At 39.3% G+C, this 22,625-nt stretch overlaps 2 protein-coding genes across 2 annotated transcripts; both read left to right on the top strand.

Annotated features, from left to right (window-relative positions):
- Positions 1 to 931: 931 nt before the first annotated feature.
- Positions 932 to 4,755, top strand: LOC118656668 (60S ribosomal protein L39-like). The gene has a single exon (XM_036310184.1). The coding sequence runs from the start codon at positions 4,339 to 4,341 to the stop codon at positions 4,627 to 4,629; it is 291 nt and encodes a 96-aa protein (XP_036166077.1). The 5' UTR covers positions 932 to 4,338; the 3' UTR covers positions 4,630 to 4,755.
- Positions 4,756 to 7,008: 2,253 nt separating this feature from the next.
- On the top strand, positions 7,009 to 20,359 carry CDO1 (cysteine dioxygenase type 1). Its single transcript, XM_036310178.1, is given in 7 exon segments — positions 7,009 to 7,488; positions 7,785 to 7,888; positions 7,891 to 7,987; positions 10,836 to 10,913; positions 12,656 to 12,810; positions 18,413 to 18,582; positions 19,468 to 20,359. Coding segments are annotated over 7 exon segments (804 nt in total). The 5' UTR covers positions 7,009 to 7,318; the 3' UTR covers positions 19,498 to 20,359.
- The last annotated feature ends 2,266 nt before the right edge of the window (positions 20,360 to 22,625 follow it).

Below are 22,625 nucleotides of genomic sequence, written 5' to 3'. Positions count from 1 at the left end.
ATAGGGGTGCATATATTCTTTTTGATTGGGTTTTTAGGTTTCTTAGAGTATTTTCCTAGAAGTGGGATTACTGGGTCAAATGGCAGTTCCATATTTAATTTTTGAGGAAATTCCATACTGTTTTACATAATGACTGCACCAATCTTCATTCCCACCAGGAGTGTACTAGGGTTCCCTTTTCTCTACATCCTCACCAGCACTTGTCATTTGTTGACAAAGGAGGCAAGCGCATATAGTGGAGTCAAGACAGTCTAGTCAATAAGTGGTATTCGGAAAGTTAGGTAAATGCGAAAAAATGAAATTAGACTACCAACTTACACCATACACAAGAACAAACTCAAAAAAAATGGTTAAAAGACTTAAAATGTAAGTCTTGAAACCATAAAAATTCTAGAAGAAACCACAGACCGCAAAATCACAGACATCTCCTGTAGCAATATGTTTGCTGATACATCTCCTAGGGCAGGGGAAACAAAGGAGAAAATAAACAAATGGGACTACATCAAAATCAAAAGCTTCTGCACAGCAAAAGGAACCATCAACAAAATGAAAATGGAGCCCACTATAGGAGAATAAATTTGGCAACGATACATCTGATGGGTTAACATATATAAGGAACTTGTACAACTTAACAAAAGGAAGACAAACCAATTAAAAAATGGGCAAAGGACCTAAATAGACACTTCTCCAGAGTGGTCATACAGATGGCCAAGAGACATATGAAAAAAATGCTCAATGTCCTTAATCATCAGAGAGATGCAAATTAATACAACAGATACCATCTCACACCTGTCAGAACGGCTGCCATCAACAAATCAACAAAACCTCTTTTTTTTTTTTAATATATTTTATTGATTTTTTACAGAGAGGAAGGGAGAAGGATAGAGAGTTAGAAACATCGATGAGAGAGAAACATCGATCAGCTGCCTCCTGCACACCCCCTAACGGGATGTGCCCACAATCAAGGTACATACCCTTGACCGGAATCGAACCTGGGACCCTTGAGTCCGCAGTCTGACGCTCTATCCACTGACCCAAACCGGTTAGGGCAATAAAACCTCTTTTTATGAGTTCTTAAAATGACTGAAATTGTTTACTTGTAGAATTAGCACTGTAAAAGTCAGTTTAGTTTACTAAAAGATTATTTTTGTGCTGCTCCTGGGAAGTTCAGTTTGAGGTATGGGATATACTTTTTCTTGTATATATTTATATCTACAGTATTATGAAAGAAAATCTCATTGACCTGCTGGCTTTATACCTTACATAGTCCAGTAGAGGGCAGCCCAGATGGCAGAAATAAGCAATTTGGTTTTACATCTTTGCCAGATGATAATGGAGGAGAAAACTCTTTCTAGCAAATATCTAGCCAAGAGAGCATGTATGTTGACACACTGGAAGGCTGCTTTAGAGAATATGCAAGGTTTAGATTTAATTGTCTTATTGTGAAAAAAAAACTTTAGACAAATGAATTATACACCTACTTTAGTCCTAACATTTGATGATTCTGGAGTCCCAATGTTTATAGCTATGATGGTCTTCTGTCTCTTTTACAGTATCAAAAGCACTCAAGTAAATGTGACAACATCTTTGAGTTTTTATAATGTATTTTTCAACTTGAAAATGCTCAAAGAAAAACTGAACAAAAGCCTTAGTTTTACATGTATTTCATGCCATGACTAAAAGTACCTTTTTTTCTAATGCCATTAGACTGGTAATTGCTTGAGGTGAGATTTAACTTTTTAAAAATTCTGTATTATATTTGTAATGCAGCATTAAAAAAGCATTCCAATAAATTGAATGGAATGTCCAAACAGAATCTAAAGTATGTACAAGAATTCTCTTAAGTGTTTGTTTTCAAAAGTAATGTACTTTATGATTAATGATCTGCCATACACTAGCATTAGGGGGTGCTAAGGAAGAATTCCATTTATAGTGATGAAATTGCTGTTCAGTTCTCATTTTCTGTCCAAGAATAAATTCTTAAGTCCCCTTATGCCAGTGTTCCGGTGTAATAAATGAATACAGCTAGTAGTTAGCACTGGAATAGTACAGGTTGAATTGTGCAAATTTATCTTGTAAGATTAGGTAAGAAATTTATATATATGTTAGAAGCTGGAAAGTGTACTATCATTTTCAAGTCAAATAGGTTGGATGTGGATCTGTTCTGTAGCTTCCTCCATTAATAGTTACTGAAGGATGTGAATGTATATACGTACATATGTATTTAACAAATAGCAAAAATGTGTTTAACTTAATATTTGCCACTAAGGTTTTAAGTGATGGGATATTTACTACATTAATCAAAGCTATTTGAGTTTGAGTTTGTGACATCAATTTAATTATTCCTTTTTAATCTAAAGAACTTATTAATTAATTAAATCTAAGGGTAGCTAAATATGTATATACCTTGTGGGTTTTTTTTCATAATAACCTTGAAGATATAGTACAGGGTTTTACACTATTACAAACCATATTTACACTATTATCTCTTTTACACTATTATCTCTTAATCCTTAGCCAAATAATTAATTATTCTGTGCTAACTTTGCAACACTTACTTGTAAGCCTGGATCCCCTAAATTGCTGGGTGATGGGCACCTTATACACAATTCACAAATTTTTTTGCAGATGTCTGGTTTAAACTGTTAACTGTAATTAAATTTGGCGGGGGGAGAGGGTTATATTTTGTTTTTTATGTTCATGAGAAAATCATTGTCAGTAATGTCATGCTTTATCTTACTGTGCAACAGAGGGCATGTAATTATTAGAATATTATGCTTCCATCTTAGAAGATATCTACACCAAGAACTTCATAATGCTTACTGGTTGAACCAGGAGGTCTCAGTTTGATTCCTGATAAGGGCACATGCCCGGATTGCAGGCTCCATCCCCAGTGTGGTGCGTGCAGGGAGTTAGCCGATCAATAATTCTCTCTCATCATTGCTATTTCACTCCCTCTCCCTCTGTGAAATCAATAAAAATATATTTTTTTAAAGAAAGATTGGATACTTCCTGGAATCTGAATTTCTAGAAGTTTTAACCCTGAAGGAACCTTAAATATCTGCTCTAAGCACGTTAAAAAACTGAAAAGTGCAGACTATGCCTTCAATTATATAGCAGTTTAGTTGTGTATAACTCAAAGTGGGAAATGCATTGTTCAAGGGAAGGGGTATGACAGTCACCTTTCATACAGCTTCATTTTTCAAGAATTATACTGGATAAGCTTCTGGCAACAAGTAAGTCAGCTACAAACCACATAATGGGAGGAAACGTATTCAGAAAGCAGTACAGCACGTTTAGTACAAGTACTATTTCTCTACATCAGTATTCAACCCACACTGGATTACTCACTATTCTCTGAATGTGCTTGTTTTTTCTGTTTCTTAACCCATTGTATGCCATAAGCATCTGTAGACGCAAGCCACTCGCGTCTATAAAAAAATGTTTTCCCTAAGTGGCAGCCCTGACCAACTTTAAAATCCTTTTTCATGAGAATTTTCAGCTGAAACTATTAAAGAACACCCAAATTGTGAGCAATATATTTTTATAATCATTGCAAATTGATTTTTTAAATTAAGAATATCATGGCATGTCAGTCAAGGGGGAGATGCTCTGTCTTGTAAGAACAGTTACAGTGAACTACCACTATTAAAGCACTGCTGCATACTACCTTATAAATATTGTGTCCAATACCCTTTCATGACTGTAATGTCCCTAAAAATAGGATTTTGGGGTTTTTATTTGGTACCCACACACATAATACTTAGTGCTTTGCCTTACACATACCTAATCAGTAATTCATTATATATTAAGTGAATGAAATTAAGTGTGGCTTTCAAAGTATAATTTAACTTTGAAAAACAATAATAAAAGAAATTTGTCTAGAGTAGTCCCCACCTTACCCCTGACCTCCAGTAGATTCCTAAAACCTTGGATAGAACTGAACCCTATAGGTATTGTTTTTTCCTATATATACATACTTACAATAAAGTTTCCCATACATAGATATACCCATACATATAAGTTAGATACAGTAAGATTTAACAATAATAAAATAGAACAATTATAACAATATGATGTAATATGTGAATGGTATCTCAAAATACAGTTCTCACCCTTCTTGTGATGATGTGAGATGATACAATGTCTGCATGATGAAATGGCCTCCCATATCAGCAAAAGCTGAAGACCTAGCAAGGTCTTCTGTGATGAGTCCCCACTTGCAAACCCTGCCATGCATATCCATGTTCATCTGTGTTATTCAAAAACTAAGCTTGCTCCCATTCTAGGGCTTTTGCACTTCTGTTTCCTCTACTTGGAAACTTCCCTCAGAAAACTATGTCTCACATCTTTCAGTCCCTGATCCAATATCATCATCAAGAGTGTTCCCCTCCCCACCCCGTCAGTGCCACTAAATACGTCCTTCCGCTTCCTTCTCTCCACCATGGAGGTGCGCGCATTCGCTTCTCCTTCACCATGTCTTCCCACACGACTTTCAGGATCAAGAGGTTCCTGGCCAAGAAACAAAAGCAGAATCGTCCCATTCCTCAATGGATTCGGATGAAAACTGGTAATAAAATCAAGTACAACTCGAAGAGACATTGGAGAAGAACCAAACTGGGCCTATGAGAAATCACACATGAGAGATGACTCACATATTTGTGCTGTATCCAGGTTGCCTACACCCTTAAATGATTGAAAAGATGCTACTGTCTGGACAGTTGGGGCATTTTAATTGGAAGATTAATGAACTTGTGATTTTGCTCTGTTGATTTTTTTCCCCTGAAATAGTAGGTTGGTTCAGTAATAAATGTGTGAGAGCTTTATAAAAAAAAAAAAAAAAAAAGTGTTCCCCTAGGCCAGTGGTCGGCAAACCGCGGCTCGTGCGCCACATGTGGCTCTTTGGCCCCTTGAGTGTGGCTCTTCCACAAAATACCACGTGCGGGCGTGCACATACAGTGCGATTGAAACTTCGTGGCCCATGCGCAGAAGTCGGTATTTTGTGGAAGAGCTGCACTCAAGGGGCCAAAGAGCCGCATGTGGCTCGCGAGCCACAGTTTGCCCACCACTGCCCTAGGCCCTCTAAAATACTACCACCCTCAACTGTCCTCCCCCTGCATTAGTTTTCCTCCATTGTAAATAGAATACAGTATTTGTGTCCACTTCATGTATACTGTATGTAATATTTCTTGGTGTGCCTACCTGTGCCCTCCCCCCTATTAGAATATAAACCCTGTGAGGGCAGAGACTTCGTTTTGTGAGCAGTGCCTGGCATGTAGTGCATGATTTTAAAAATGGATAGATAAGTGTATATTTACAGACCTCTATTCTGGTTCCCTCCTTTGGATACCCACCCCATGTCAATGACTGTCTTAGAATGTGTAAGTCATTGCCCTGATCAATGCAGAGTACAGTAAAACTACCTCTCTGGATCTAAAGTATTAAGTTACTAGATCCTCTAATTGCAACACATCACAAAAGGTTGGCTTCTGGCATGCTTTCTACCCAAAGTCCTTTCAGAACAATGGTGATTGAGCTGTCATTTGTACTTCTGAAGAACATTGTTAGCACAAGTACATTTGTACATAATATAATACACTCATACATACAGGGGTGGGCAAAAATAGGTTAAATTACCAGCCATCATTACCTAAAAGATACATCATAAGTAATAAATCATTATTATAATGCCAATGAATAGAAAAATCAAGAATAAATTTCTGTGTACTCACAACTGTAAACCTACTTTTGCCCACTCCTGTATATATATACATTAAAGCAACGTCTAGAAAAAGAAAAAAGACTAGTCTTCCAGAAGTTTAGACCTTTAATAATCTTGAGTCCAAGTTATCCCCTGGGTCCGTTAATGAGAAAAAAGGAATCTACACTTGCATTTCTTCTGTCCCTCACATTTTTCTTATTTTCATTCATACTTAATTTGCCTTGTTCTCCAAGCACTGCTTCTAGAAATAATGTATTTAAATAGTCTAGCCTACCATGGTCGGCAAACTGTGGCTCTTTAGCCCCTTGAGTGTGGCTCTTCCTAAGCCTTAGGAGTACCCTAATTAAGTTTTAACAATGTACCTACCTATATAGTTTAAGTTTAAAAAATTTGGCTCTCAAAAGAAACTTCAATCATCGTACTGTTGATATTTGGCTCTGTTCACTAATGAGTTTGCCGACCATAGGCTAGTAGAACGCTTTAAATACTGCATTGGGAGAAAAAAAATACCACACTCTCACACTCACAAACACACACACACACACAGCATTTCCTTTCACCATGAATTGAAATAGGTCTTTCCACTGAATAATTTTTAGGTAATGTTTGATTTTAAAATCAAAGAGGGATACCTGGCCTTCTATCGTTCTACTTGCTAATCTAGCTGGACAGCCGAGTCTCCTTTGTCAAAATGTACTTTCAGTAGAGTACACAATACAATATACAGATGATGTACTATAGAATTGTACTCCTAACACCAATGTCACGCCAATAAATTCAATAGGAGGTGTGTTTTTTTTTTAATTTAAGACTTCGACTTTTCACCTTAGCCTAAAGCATATTACCTATAGTTTCAATCGATCAAAACAGATCTCCATCTTGGACGTGGAATCCATCCTCAACCTTCACAAGCTCTTCACAGTTCCTCAGCTCTCTCTGACGGGAAGGGCCCCTTCCTTCTTCAGCATCTACCCCCAGCCCTTCTCTCCCGAACCCAGTGGTCTGCGTCCCAGGATGTGAAACCCCGGTGGCCAAAAGTAACCTCCCCGGGAACGCCGGCGGAGGGGCGTGTGCAAGGGGGTGGGGATGGGAGGCCAAAATGAGCCTGTTAATGTGAGGGAGGGACTGCGCGCCGCCCACCGCGAGTGCGGGGATTCGCGAGAGAAGGGCTCGCGGGGGGGCTGCATGGCTGGGAGGGCGGACGCTGGGTGCGTGAGCCTGGCCCGCACGCTCTCCGTCGCCGCCACCTTCCTCAGGTTGCACCCGCCTCTCCCCACCCTCCGAGGGCCATTGGTACATTCCCGCTGACTCCGAGAGCTTAAAAAGGGCCGGGGAGGCTAAACCCAGCGGATTCGGTCCTGATTTGTGTACGGCGCACGTCCTACTAGATCGCAGGTCCACGCCGCCCCGGTGTGGGTGTCTTGGTCTCTTGGCCAGGGATTCTTTTATCTGTGGCTCTCAAGTGTTTGCGGTGTGTGTGTGTGTGTGGAGCTGTCTGGCTGGCAGCTCGGGTCCCTCGTCCCCGGTTCCTAGGCTCTCTCAGCTCCTTCGCTGAAGCCCCGCAGTGAGAAAGGCGTGCCGCCAGCTCTGCAAAGGATGGAGCAGACCGAGGTGCTGAAGCCACGGACGCTAACCGATCTGATCCGCATCCTGCACCAGCTCTTCGCCAGCGAGGAGGTCAACGTGGAGGAGGTGCAGGCCGTCATGGAAGCCTACGAGAGCGACCCCGCCGAGTGGTCCGTGTACGCCAAGTACGACCAGTACAGGTGAGCGCGCTCTAGCCCTGCCCGCCGAGGATCGCGGGCGCGGGCCTCCAAGCCCGGGGGTGCGCCTCTCGGAGTCCCCGGAGAAGCGGGAGAGGTGGGAAGGGCGGGGGTCTTGCTTCGGGAGAGTGCGGGCCCCGGTGCCCACGCCCCCAGCGCCCCAGGGCCTTCAGGAGCGCTGCGCCTCCTCCGCCGGCCCGGCTCGCCCTCCGCGCTTTGGGCCGAAGGTGGAGCCTGCGTAGGGGAGGCAGCCGCGTATCGCCCGTTTTCTATTTACTTCTCACGTGTCAACCTCTCAGCTCCCAAACCGCCACTCCTTCTGCCCCCGGCCTCGGATGCAGGGCCCTGGGGAACCGACTGGCTGCACTGAGGGAGGCTGATGCTCCCAGGGGAGAACTACATCAGCGTCCGGAGAAAGGGGTAGCGGTGGAGGCACGGTTCCCCGCCGCTGGTTCTCCATCACTTCGCCCTCTGTCGCCTGCAAGCAAGCACCTGCCAACAGGCATTTTTTTTTTTTTTTTTTTTTTTTTTTTTTTGTCTGTCTTGGGGTTGTCAACTGCTCGTTTTCAGTTTGTGGTGACCCCTCTCCCAAACCAGTTTAACTTCCCAGATGACGACTTTATTTAAACCCACTATCGATTCGCGAATTAAAGGACTGTCTCTCGCTTCTCCCCACCCCCAGCAATATGCTTTCTCTTATCCTTAATTCTGAGGATCTGGAATGTAAATTGAAGGCCGCTGCTTCCCAGCTGTGCTGGAGTGAGATGCCCTGGGAGGCCTGGTGATTAAGTAAAAATGAATCTCTACCAGTCCTCTGGGGCCAGGAATGAAATTTAGTCACTCCGAAGAGTGAGAGGTTCTTTCTGAAAGGTAGCCAAGCGCTTCAGTCTTTATGGTTAGTTGGGTTGAAGGGCATACTTGAAAGAAAAGAATAAGGAAAGATTAAGCTTTCACTGGGAGCCGATTCTGTTAGTCATTTCACAAAACATACTTGGGGCTTTTGGTAAAGTTTTGTCGGCAGTGTCTCTAGGAATTCCTTTTGTTCCTATCAACTCATTTCTTCTGTGGCTGCCAATAAAGTTGCCAGAGTCTAGTGTTGTATTGTTGTTGTTGTTAATCCTCACCTGAGAATATTTTTCCATTTATTTTTATTTATATATTTATTTTTAGAGAGAGTGGGAGAGAGGGGAGAGAAAGAAACATTGTGTCCTTGACTGAAATCGAGCCCTGGGACACTTCAGTTTGAGGGCCGACGCTCTATCCACTGAACCAAACCAGCCAGGGCAGGGTCTAGTTTTTAATTTTGCCATTAGCTCCAAGTAATTGAGGGGTTGTTACGGGCCAGATGCTATTGCAGTCACTTTACATGTGTGTTAACTCATTTACCTCGGCAGCCCTATGAGATTGGTACCATTCTTATCCCTATTTTACAGGCAAGAATGATAAGCAATAAAAAGTTTGGATTACCTGTGCAAGGTCATACTTATGTCAAGAAGTGGCACCAGGATCCAAATTAGCATTATTGTTCCAGAGCCCACACTCTAAACCACTATTAAACTTTTTGCAGACATATGGAGTATAATAGTAGTTTTCTTGTTCTGCCTGAAGATATTCTTGATCAAGTGAAATTAATTAACCAGGCTGTAAGTGCCCTTAATCTTTAGAACAAGGATATTTCCAGGGGCTCTGAATTTATATTGATTGACAAGCTCTAAACCATTTGAAATGCAACTGCTTGGATTGATCTATTCCACAGGTATCTGAGATACAGCTCACTAAGATAATAGATGGGTGGGTGTTCCGTGGAAGAGAGAGGGAGGGAGAAGGGACAGCAGAAATCAATTCGATAGTATTTTCTGCCTATGCAAGTCCAAACACTGAGGAATTCTGATCTCTGACCTTGGGAAAGCCAGTGCAAGAAGAACCAAGACAGAGTGTTCCAGTGTAGACCAAACAGTGAATTCTCTGTTAGACGCCCCAGAGAAACAAGAGGGATGGCCCTAAGACTGGTGGAGGGAGAAGTAGGATCCTGGTCCAGGTGCCAAATTTACTGTGAATTAAAGGCACAGCCCCTTGCTAAGTCATAAAAGTTGATGGCTGACATCTAAAGAGCATTTACTAATCACTTCCCTTTACTAATTCTGCTCTGCCATCACCTGGCCTTCAGCTGGGGGGGCGGAGGATGAGGCATGTAGGACTTAAGTGAACAGATGACCACATGAACAAACACTACCCCAGAAATGGGGTAAAGATTGCTTTCCTTAAAAGTGACAGTCTAAGTCAGCGGTTCTTAACCTGTGGGTCGCGACCCCTTTGGCGGTCGAACAACCCTTGCACAGGGGTCGCCTAAGACCATCCTGCATATCAGATATTTACATTACGATTCATAACAGTAGCAACATTACAGTTATGAAGTAGCAACGAAAATAATTTTATGGTTGGGTCACAATATGAGGAACTGTATTTAAAGGCCAGAAGGTTGAGAACCACTGATTTAGAGTGTTAGTTACTTTCCTAATATAGTGTCCTACGTTCTAGTACTTAGATCAACCTCCCCCCAACCCCCAACACACACACACACACACACACACACACACACACGCATGCACCCTGTTTGTGGAGGACTTTTCATTAAGGGTACTTTTGAATGTGGTTTGTAGCTGGGCTATAGTAAAACTAAGGAGAATTCTAGAACAGCTATTTAATAAAACCTTGTTTCTCAAATTCAAGTTTATCTATCCAGGGAAAACACATGACAATACAATAGCAACATTCTTGCCTAGCGCACTAATCCACTTTGCAATTACCTTCTGTGAGAAACCTTTTTGAATCTGAGGCAGTCACATGGAGAATAAAGGAATTTATTTTATTTCCTGTTAACTTTTCCATGACATTAATTAAAACTGAGCAGCTGTAAATGCAGCGATTCAAAATATAAAAATGTCTAAAATGAACTGGGAAAAATACTTTTCATTTGTGCTGGATTTTAAAAACCACATTCAGCTGGCTGGCGTTGCTCATGGTTGAGTGTTTACCTATGAACCAGGAGGTTATGGTTCCATTCCCAGTCAGGGCACATGCCCGGGTTGCGAGCTCTGTCCCCGGTAGGGGACACGCAGGAGGCAGCCAATCAATGATTTTCTCTCATCATTGATGTTTCTGTCTCTCTCCCTCTCCCTTCCTCTCTGAAATCAATAAAAATATTTTTTTTAAAAAAGAAAACCACATTCATAGTTGCTTAGAGGTAGAAATAATAGCATCTGTAAATGAATGATACTTTGTGACACACTTATTTTTACCAGTGCTTGTTTCATCAACCAAATTCAAACGTCTGAATACATTCCTTTCAGGTACACCCGAAATCTTGTGGATCAAGGAAATGGAAAATTTAATCTGATGATTCTATGTTGGGGTGAAGGACATGGCAGGTAATACAACTATTTACAGATTTTTATTAGAGTGTCTATTCCAGAATATGCAGTGTACAGTGCCAGGCTGGCCACAAGTCTTGAGAGAACTAACAAATCTCATTTTATAATTATTTGTCCCCTAATCCTAACAAAAAATCACATGGAAATTAGCATGAAGGGTTTAGGCATACACCATGAATATCAAAACCAGCCCCCAAAATGAGTAATAAATCAAATAGGTGGTAATCAGTTTAACTTATTCTCTCTCCAAACTTTTATGGGATTGTGCTAAAACTTGACTTTTGTATTTTGAAGTGTGTAAATAATGGTGGGACTAAAGACCTAAGTGTCCAGATTTGGAGCTAGAAAAACAATTCACGAATTGAAACAATTTCTTTTCACTTCAAGTTTATGGTTTCCTTTCTTTATATAGAGAATAAGGCAACTTAAACTAATACCAATTCTTTGAAACTTGGTTCCTTAATTATCCTTAGTTTAAACATTTGCCAGCATTATTACCAATTGAGTATTAGTATCTCTTTAAACAGATCCTTCTCAGTCTTTTGAGAATGGCGAGACAATAATCCAGACCCATTTTTGATGGGAGAAAGGAAACAGGAGTTCATAAGGTTTTGGAAAATTAGGCTTATAGAATACATATATATATATATATATATATATATATATATATATATATATTCATATAGAGTGGAACAGTTTTCCCTTAGTCAATATTTTTTCAAAGCAGATTACATATAAAGAGTAGGACTAGCCTCTGTGAATTTAGGAAACAAGTTCTTCCTATGGTACATATGTATATATTTTAATCATCCCTACAACTAATCCTACTTAATAACTTAAATACTATTAACTATAAGCTTATATGAATATATTATTTTCCCAAATCAAATTTACTTTCTTTCCCCCGCAAATATTGGGATGTAATCATAGGTAGGATACTCTAAATCAGGGGTGGGCAAACTTTTTGACTCGAGGGCCACAATGGGTTCTTAAACTGGACTGGAGGGCCGGAACAAAAGCATGGATGGAGTGTTTGTGTGAACTAATATAAATTCAAAGTAAACATCATTACATAAAAGGGTACGGTCTTTTTTTTTTTTTTAGTTTTATTCATTTCAAACTGGCCGGATCCGGCCCGCGGGCCGTAGTTTGCCTATGGCTGCTCTAAATCTACAAAATGTTAACATTATATATATATATTATAGTATAATTTTAAGATGGTGGCAATGGATACATATACCTTTTGTCCCTCAAAGGAAGGATAAAAGAGAGAAACCCTGGGAAAAATCATTAAATGTTAAGTGATCTTCTCAGTGTGATGCAATGATTATAGATGATTATTTTTGTCCTTCCTAAAAATTCTCGAATGTAGTTTTATGATCAAGTTTTAGTGTCACTTAACTGAGTTATTAAAAGCTGTATCTTGGAGAAGATAAAAGGTTGCTGGTTTTGTGTTTCTCGTGAAAGTAGTATTGTAACAGGGTTTAAAAAAATTAACTGGTCTTTAATAGGGGGTATGTATGAAAACCTCTTATATACATTGATGTGGCAGACATTTTCTCTATATTGCACAATGTTGAATTATAAATTGATGACATTTCAAAATTCAGCTGAAATGGATTTTGTCCTGGGAGATGTCCTATTGACAGTGTGCAGCTTTCAGCTCTGGGCTGACTGTTACTGCAGGTCTGGGTACTGGACCATCTGCTGAGTTCAGTTGTCCTTTTGTGTCTATATAGCAGTATCCATGACCACACCAACTCCCACTGCTTTCTGAAGATGCTGCAGGGAAATCTAAAGGAGACATTGTTTGCCTGGCCTGACAAAAAGTCCAACGAGATGATCAAGAAGTCTGAAAGAATCTTGAGGGAAAACCAGTGTGCCTACATCAACGGTAACATCCAAACCTTTTCCTAAGGGCAAGTGGGAAAAAGCTGTAAATCCCATCGGAAATATTGGTTACTTACACATGTGCAGTAGAACTTGGATCACAAAGTCACTAATTTCAAATGCTTGGAAAAGGGCCTGAGAGCAGTGGGTTTTGCTTTTTAAAGTTTTGCATCTGAACTAGAGGCACTTATTGGAAACACATGCTTGTAGATTAGTGCCGACTGAAACGTCATTTACATGCCAAATCTTAGGATAGTTAGAACTGAATATGAATTTATGTCTTCTAATGAAGGAGTGAGACCAAGGTGGAAATAAATAAGTAGAACAACAAATTGATGTTTCTCTCTCTCTCCTGCTCCCTCTCTTTCTTTGTCCCCTCCCCTTCCTCTGTCTCTCTAAAATCAATGAATAAAGAAACATTTTAAAAAAAGAAAATGTAAAGCAATGTTCTGGAAATAGCTATGAATGCTAGCTAGTCCCTATTTTTCTAAAATGATATACTTAAAAGCATATTCTCAAGGGAAACTTAACAAAGCACATTATTCAGCAGTGATTTATAGATCTCTCACTAAGAATTCATTCTTTCCCCTGAATGTGATATGGAAAGCCAAATGCTTTTTAGGGGAGGCAGTGATTAACATCTGTATTCTTAAAGGGGATAATAACTTCTCAGAAAGCTTGTTATGCTTATATGAGATCATTTATTCCCATTTACAGATGAAATTCCAACACATAGGGAGATTAAATAACTTGTCCACATTACTCAACTTTTAAATGGCAGCCAGTATTCAAACCTAAGCAATTTGATTCCAAGGGCCATACTCTTATTGGATGCTATTTCACTTACATATAATAAGATATTATAGAGATTTTTCTGGCAAAGCAGGATCTTCTTTAAAGACAGATATTGGCCTTGGTACTGGCTTAAATTTGTTCATTAGTTTCAGAGTACATTTAGAAAGGTCAGATTACAAAGTTGTTCCCCATTATCTGAGGGGTAAACGTTCTAAGACACCCTCTCACCCCGCACCCCCGAGTGGATATCTGAAACTGTAGTTAGTACTGAACCCTATATATACTATGTTTCTTTCCCATACCTGGGATTAAGTATAATTTATAAATAAGGCACAGTAAGAGTAAAAGCAATGATTAATGATAAAGTAGAACAATTATAGCAATGTACTGTAGTAAAAGTTATGTAAATGTGGCCTCTCTCTGTAAGTCTGATAACTAAGATAGCTACTAAGTGACTAAAGGGCAGGGAGCCTATACAGCAGGTTGGACAAAGGGATAATTCACATCTGGGTGGGATGGAGCGGGAGATTTTTATCACACTACTCAGAACAACATATAATTTAAAACTTATGAATTGTTTATTTTTGGAATTTTCCTTTTAATATATTCAGACCATGGTTGACTGCAAGTAACTGAAACTGCAGCAAGTGAAACTGCAGATAAGACTGCAGACTACTGTGTGGGAAGCTTTTCTTCTCGTTCACATAACACAAGGTGTTAGTTTCTTACATAGCAGAAAACTCTTGAGGGTTCCTATATATGAGGCACACCAGATTTTCAAGAACAAGTTTGTTGCCCATATAACTCACAGAAAAGCAAAAAAGCTTTCAGAATAATTACTTTCAGCAAGTCACAGAGTCTTTGTGAACCTAGATAGATCTTGAAGAACAGGTGAAGAGTCTACAATGCGAAGAGTATAGGAGCCAAACAGACATGGTGGATGAGTGCTGCAGGCTGGGAATAAGGCTTGGGGACTGATGTGTGCAAGCCACGGGGCAGCAAGATCATCCTGACTTCTTTTTCCATAGAAGTGGGAAATTCTGATGTTCATATGGGAAATTTTGCCAATTGGTAAAATATTGGGTGGAATAAGCTAAATATTTCTGTAGACTAATTACTCACATGATTAAAAAATCACATATTTACAACCTTTTATTATTACAGGTGCAGGAGGAGTGCAGATAGATACTGGTCAGTGGGAAGGATGTTTTAAGTACAGGGAAGAGCACGAGTGAAGGCATAGTCACTGCGAAAAATAAAAACTCGTCAGGAATGGTCTACCTGGAGGGAAGAAGGAAGAATGGGCATGGACAGGAGTAGGGGAGAGTAAAGTGAGATCAGGTCCTAGGCCTCTAAGACCAGCCTAAAGTAAGAGCTTGCTTTGGTGAGCAGAATTTTGGGAGGAAATATCTTGATCAATATGGTAGCAGTGTGCAACATAGGGTGGAGGAAAGGGAGAATTGGGGCAAGGAGACCAAGTTACCTATTGTAATAGAAAAAAGATGGATATGGCCAGGATCAAACTGGCATCCATAAGTATCACCAAGTTCAGAATTACTGTGACAGAGGGTGCACCATGGGGGCAAAGAAAAAGAGGCAAAGACCAAAAATAATAATGCTGGAATTCTTAACAATTGGGATCAGACATGAGCCTCAGGAACTTCTCTAGCGGACAGGTCATTAGTTTTTGCAGCGTGCATTGGGTGGTGTATGTATTTGCAATTGGAGAAACAAATAATTTGTGTAGGGGCAGTCAGTTCTTAGGAATATTGAACTTTTGTTCAAGATTGTGCTTAAGCCAGTATCTTATGAAAGAAGTAAGCTATAGAATTAAAGAGTTTACGGATCTGAGAATCAGGCCCATTTTTAGAAGTGAGAAAAACTGAGGGTTCTAGAAGTTGTGAGTTGTTTCAGGGTAGTCTAGCCGGGAGTAGAACCTAAGTCCTCTGCTTCCAGGCTTTGCTCTTTATCACGCAACCTCGTGGAGCTAGATCATAAAGCATAAGGCCAAATTGGGTGGTGCCTACATTAGCTACACTAATTACACTAAATTCCTTCCTTGACTCATCCTCAAACCCTCTTCTAACTATAAATTTCTTCTCAGCGTAGTTTTTCAAAATCATATATCTTGTCATTATTTCTTTATTTTAATTTTCTTTGAGACATCTCCTCCAGGGCCTTTACACCAGCTTCAATCTGGAGTGGTTGATCTCAAGGCCACGGCTCCACTGTCATCCTGGGGTCCCCTCACATCATCCGGGCTTTTCCTTTGCCATCTTCTTTTGCTAATATCCTTGTTTCCTGATCTCATTTCTGCCTCGTTCTTGGTTCAGGCCTTTGTTTTAGTGGAGCATATCTTCCAGTTGCTCTATGAGAAAGGGTTCTAGAAAGGAATTTTTTGAAACCTTATGTATCTAAAATCTCTGTATTCAACCCTTGCAATGTGATTGCTAATTTAGCTGGATATGGAATTCTGACCGGACAATCACATTCTCTCAGAACAGTGGAGGTAATGCCGTATCGTTTAGTTTTTGGTCTTAAAAAATTATTATTAGTGTCATTGTCTTTATTCTGCTCACTGACACTGCAGAGAAGTTATTCTTCATCACTGCTCCGCAAAATCATATATGCTCACTGCTTAATCATCACTTGTACTTTTTCATTTCATTTTTCCAGCTTCCTTGCATTATTATAGTGTCACTGGATTTTAAGAGCTTGTTTATAACTAAAGATGTTAACCAATTGTCATGCATTGCAAATGATATACCATGTTTTTTGTTACTATTTTACTCTGCTGTTTTACTTTTTGGTTGTATCAAACTTGTGCATTAAATATAATCATATTCTGTTTTTTAAAAAAATTATTATTGATTTGAGAGTGAGAGAAACATTGATTTGTTGTTCCACTTATTCATGCATTCATTGGTTGATTCTTGTTTGTACCCTGACCTGGGGATTGAACCTGCAATATTGGCATATCAGAACAGTGCTCTAACCAACTGAGACACCCAGCCAATGCTTTCAATCTTCTTGTTGAAAATCTACTGTCATTCTGATTCTTGAATCTTTCTATGAAACCTATTTTTCCTTTCTAGAGACTTTTGAGATATCTTCTGTTATATTTTCTCTGTCTCCAATATTATAGTGATATATACCATGTTGCATGACTTTCATTCATTGTGCTGAGTACTCAGTGGGTTCTTTCAATCTGGAAACTCATGTCTCTCCCTCCATTCAAGCAAATATTGTATAGTTATTCCTTTGACTTATTTTTTTGCTCTGTTTATGAAATTCCCATTGCTCAGATATTAAACCTCCTCTCGATTTTCTTTGTCTTTCTTTCCTATTTTCTATCTTTGTTATTTTGTTCTGTGAGTCTTCCTCAGCTTCCTTAGTTTTTCTTCCAACCTTTCTATTCGGGTTTTTATTTCTAAAAGCTCTTTTTATTCTCTGGTCCTTTTATAATATTTTGTCTTATCTCTCTAAGGATATTAATGATAGGTTTGTTTTTTAAGCCTTCTCTTGAATTATGTCTGTTTCCAGCTGCTCTTTTTAGGTTGCTCTGGCCTCTGTGTTTCATACTAGGGGGCTTGCTCAAATGTCTGGTGACCTTGGCTGTGTGCTAATATTTAAAAACCAGGGACAAAAAATATCAGTTGGTAGCTCTAAACACTGGACTTCATTCTAGGCTAATCTGGCAGAGCTTTTTTTCTTGATGAACAACCAGTGGCAGTTGTTCTTTGTTTTTGAGCCAATCAGATTCCCTGAGAAACTGCTTCCCATCTCCTTCCTGGAGAAGAAAATTCCTATCTGGAAGCATTCTGGCAGCTATGTGGTGAAGAAAGTGGGGCTCTTCTCATTCAATATGTAAATTTTCACTTTGGTCACCTCGTTTTCACCTGTCCTGAGTTCATCTATTATATTCTTTCTAGAGACCAGATCTCAGACTTCTACCAGAAGGAAGGAGAGGGAGAAGTGGTAAAAGGGATGTAAGACTCTAAACTGAAATAGGCTTTTAACCAGTTCTTGTACTTTTAGCCCCATCTTCTTCCCCATACTCAGAAATACCCATGCTGTCAATTCCTGAGCTGTTTGGGCGGGGAGGGGGAGTTTCACAATATAAATCACTTTATTTCTTGGCTATCTCCATGTAGGAATGAATATTTAGCTTTCTTTCTCCTGCAAAGCTATTCATCTATAGTTAATGATGAACAATTTAGGTTTGAACTGAACGGGTCCATGTATACCCAGATTTTTTTTTTTTTTTCAATAAGTACCTGTAATGTTTTCAATTCGAGTTGGAGGTCCACGGATGTGGAGTGCTGACTGTATGCTTTGATGAATGCTATTTTATACAGGGGGGTGGGGGACTAGAGCATCCTCAGATTTGCATATACAGGGGGGTCTGGAACCAATTCCCCCATCGATACTTGGGGACAACTTGAGTTTTAAGAGAGTCAAAAGTTATATGTGGATTTTTGACTATAGGGTGTGGGAGTTGGCACCCCTAATGTCCATATTGTTCAAGAGTCAACTGTACATTCAAGCTTTTAAATATTTTTTAAATTTAAATTTAAAAAGAGAAAAATTAATGTTTTCTCTTTTTCTACGTATGTTGATGCCTTTTTTAGTCTTTTATTGACATTGTAGGATGTTTTCAGGAAATAACAGAGTGCATGTGCCTTATTTCTTTAACAAGAAATTCCATTCCTAATGTACCCAATTGATTTATGATCTTAGGTGATTGACAAAAAATTTACCTGCAGCAATCCTCTAAAATCCTTCATTTGTTCTTCTTGGTTGTTGTTTAGATTCCATTGGCTTACATCGAGTAGAAAATATTAGCCATACGGAACCTGCTGTGAGCCTTCATTTGTACAGCCCACCTTTTGATACATGCCAAACCTTTGATCAAAGAACAGGATATAAAAACAAAGTTACCATGACATTCCATAGCAAATTTGGAATTAGGACTCCATTTGTAAGTATAATTTCTCTCCTTGGTTTAGTGTTTTCTGGGTTGGTAACATTACACTGTATTCATTGCTTTTTTTGTTCTAGATATTACTTAAATATTTTAAGTATTCTCAAATTGAAGTTTAAATGAACCTTAACTTAGGGGAAAGGCTCCTTATATCCTAATTCATTAACTTTGGAGACTATATTTTCAATTTATAAATAAATCTAAATTAGATGCAAAGATTTATTAAGTTCAAAAGTATGCTCATTTCTAAAGAAAATGTTTTCATTTATTAGAGAAATAAGAGTACAATATATTTGATATAATTTCAGCTGTGACTTAATATTAATAGGTCTAATTTGCTGGGACAACACAAATAACTTGCAGAGTTAACCTTTCCAAAGTTTGAGACCCTATTCCGATTATACAAATAAAAAAACATGCCTATTTTGATTGCAAATTGCCTTTTCTTTCAGTAGTGATGCTATTCAGACCACAAATAAACGACAGTAGATGATCATGTAGACTAGCATGTTCCCCTTGAGGAACAGGTGTTTCCATCTAAAAATAATAAGGCAACCAATGGTAATATGGCATGGCACTCTTCTACCTCTGGCTAAATAAGTTGGCTATTTAGGGGAATGTAAAGACCGAAAGTAATTCTCATGGATCTTACAAAAGTACAGCCTTTGAGAAAAGCCAGGGCAGAATTTTCTCAGGTGATTGCCCTGCTTTGTTTTCAGTATTTTGATTCCCAAGAGCTACTCTTAAGACAGGAACAAAACAATAGGGCTCCACTGCATAGCTGAGTTTCCATACACTGATAAGAAAGCAGAACTACTTAGAACAAGCTGAAATGTCTGGTATGAAGATTTTTACAGAGCTTTCTTTTTTTCCTTCTTACAGGCAACTTCAGGATCACTGGAGAACAACTAAGGAGCGAGCACCCGCCATTTGCTGTTCAGTCATACACTTTACAAAGCCAATACTTAGATCTCCTGTAAGGCAGATGCTAATTATAAGGCATTAAGGAAGCAAATAGTTCCCTAAGCAACTACAGAAGAAAAATCTCACTAAAGGAAAAAAAAAAAAAAAAAGGGGCTTGTGATTTTAAAGGCCAAATCAAGTACTCTCCTGGTGTTATTCTCTAAATCAGGAGTGGGAACCTTTTTTCTGCCAAGGGCCATTTGGATATTTATAATATCATCCTCTGGCCATAAAAATATCAACTTAAAAGTTAGATTGCTATATTTTGGTCAGACATTTAATTAATTCACCTCTAATGCCTTAGCATTAGACCAAACGATTTTGCGGGCCTTATACAACCCGCTGACCAGTATTTCCCACCCCTGTTCTAAATCTATTGGAACCATACTGGGAATGTCAGTGAAGGGTTTTATAGCTTTTGGGAACACTTGGGTCTCTGAACTATAATTAACAACATATAAAAACTACAGACATCAAATGCCTGCCTTGTGACTTGGATAACTAAATGTAGATGTCTTTAGTATACTTTGTATGTTCTTAATATTTGAAGAGAATTTTTGGGATCTGTGGATTTTATTTTTTCAATCATATTTTACAAATTCCTGTTCTATAAACAATAGGGTTTTGTAGATAGAGAAACTTAAAGTACTTTGACATTTGGTAATGAAATGAGGGGCAAACGATTTAGAAAAGTAGATGTATCCAAACCTGCAACAAACCAAAAACATAAACTCATGTCTGGTGTGTCCAGTGGTCATAGTCAAAGACTTTGTACTAGTCTCAAATTCTAATAAAACTGGATTTGAACACATTTTGAAGTTGTCTTCTGTTTAATTTCATAAAACTCATTGTTTCTTAGATTTGGGTAAACTACCAAAATCAGTGCAAAGTATGATTTTATGATGTAAGACTATGAGAGAGCCCACAAAAATGCATTAAAAAATAGCTTACCTTGTCCTAGCGTGTTTGGCTTACTGATTAGAGTGCTGGCCCTCAAACTGTAGGCTCTCAAGTTCAATTCCTGGTCAAGGGCATGAACTTTGGTTGCAGGCTGGATCCCCAGCCTGGTCAGTGTGCATGCAGGAGGCAACCAATGGACGTCTCTCTCACAGTGATGTTTATCTCTCTGTCTCTCCCCTGGGTGATGATAAATAAACAACAACAAAAAAGTAGCTTACTTTTTTGGGCTTTTCATGTGTTCACTAATTGGCTAGAGATACTAACCTGAGGGGCTAAATGTAGACATAACCAAAATTTTGCCTAAAAATTGTGTGCGGGGGTCTATAAAGGCATACCTCGTTTTATTGTACTTGGCTTTATTGCACTTCACAGATGTCGCATCTTTTACAAATTGAATGCAAGACCCTCCACCAGCAAAAAGATTACTAGTACAACTCGCTTTATATCGGTAGCCTGGAACCAAACCTGTAATAAGATATGCTTGTCTGATTAAATGTGGTTTTCCAACATGTAAACATGGGATTTCATAGCAGAAGAAGATGTGGATTTCTGCTTCTTGAAAATTTGAAGTATCTCAGAATCCTGGACCTGCATTGCATTTTCATTGCCATCAGTCAGCTAGGCTAAGGTCTGTCCCTTAAGTGGGGCCACTCCTCCAATCTGCAGCAGCATCCAACTTGCCTATTTCCCTTATGCATGTTACCGGCAAAGCCCACATATGCATTTGAGTTTGCTACCCCTGCTTTAGGCAGTTTTCTTAGGACTATCTGTCATAATCTTGGAGTTTTTATTATCTCTAGAAAATAAAGTCCTTTGAAGATAGTTCTACATAGGTCATTGGTTGCATTTATACCATCTCGGAATTTGCTGGGGTCCAGCCCCGGGGGTCCAGGGGTTCCCAAAGGTGTGGACGGAGTCGGCGAAGAATGTTTTACACGGAGACAGCGGAGACAGCGTTCAGAACTCTCTAGCTCTCTTTAGTCTCCGTGGATCTCCTGTGCCTAGTTGAGGCCACAGAGAGAGATCCCAAGGCAAACTGAGCCTTTATTTTATAGTCAGAGGTAAACAAGGTAGTGGTTACCATAGTTACACTGTTTTTGTGAGTTTCACTTGTTTTGACCATAGTTACACTGTTCTTGTGAGTTTCACTTGTTTTGGCCACTTGCTGCACTTTTCTCATCCCATTAGCTTCCCAGATAAGATCTAGGGAGCGTGATAAGGTCAAGCCTAACTATGCTTAAGAGGACTGTGCCCTCTAAGCTGGGACTTGTTTGTGACTTTGCCAACAGGTCAGTCCGAGGCTTAACCCTATATTGGCTCCCCACAGGAATTACCTACCTCTTTACATCTTTTTTTGTTAATAAAATGAACCTCCTTATAAATTAGGTACTGTAATGGTTTTCTACTGCTATTGCAACATCATCACAAACTTAGTGGCTTAAAGCAATGCAAATTTTATTTTCCTACAGTTCTATAGCTCAGAAGTCAAGCAGCTTTACTGCACTAAAATCAAGATATCGGCAGGGCCGTTTCTTTCTGTAAGTTCTCAGTAGATAAGATCTGTTTTACTGGATTTTCCTTCTAGATACTGCTGTGGCTTGGTATCCCTTTCCTCCATCTTCAAAGCCAGCAAAGGCAGCCTTAATTCTTCTATCTCTTAGCACTCTGACCTATTTCTCTTGTACTTTGAAGGACTCAAGTGATTAGTAATGTCTCCATCTCTAGGTTATAACCTTAGGGCTAAATCTATAGAGTCTCTTTTGCCATGTAGTCATAGGTTCTGGGGATTAGGATGAGGACCTCTGTGAGGTCATTCTGCCTACCACAGTTTGCCCACTTGCTTGAAATGAGCCATGCCTATCCCACATGCAAAGTAGGTTCACCCCATCCCAAGATCCCCAAAGTCTCATCCCATCACAATGTCAACTGAAATTCCAAAAATCTTATCTAAATTATATCTCATTTAAATTCAGTATGGGTAAGCCTTTATTATAATCCATCCTGAACACAATTATTCCCAATATTTATACCTGTTCAACATAAATTAAAAACCTGCCCAAAGTTATCCAGTCAAGAAATTATAGAGCTAGAATTTGATTCCAAGCCACTTTCCTTTA

This window comes from Myotis myotis, unplaced genomic scaffold (assembly GCF_014108235.1).
Source record: "Myotis myotis isolate mMyoMyo1 unplaced genomic scaffold, mMyoMyo1.p scaffold_m19_p_5, whole genome shotgun sequence".
In the NCBI taxonomy this organism is placed as follows: Eukaryota; Metazoa; Chordata; class Mammalia; order Chiroptera; family Vespertilionidae; genus Myotis; species Myotis myotis.
Note: the sequence above shows the minus strand (reverse complement) of the source record. Positions and strands in the feature narration are given on the sequence as shown.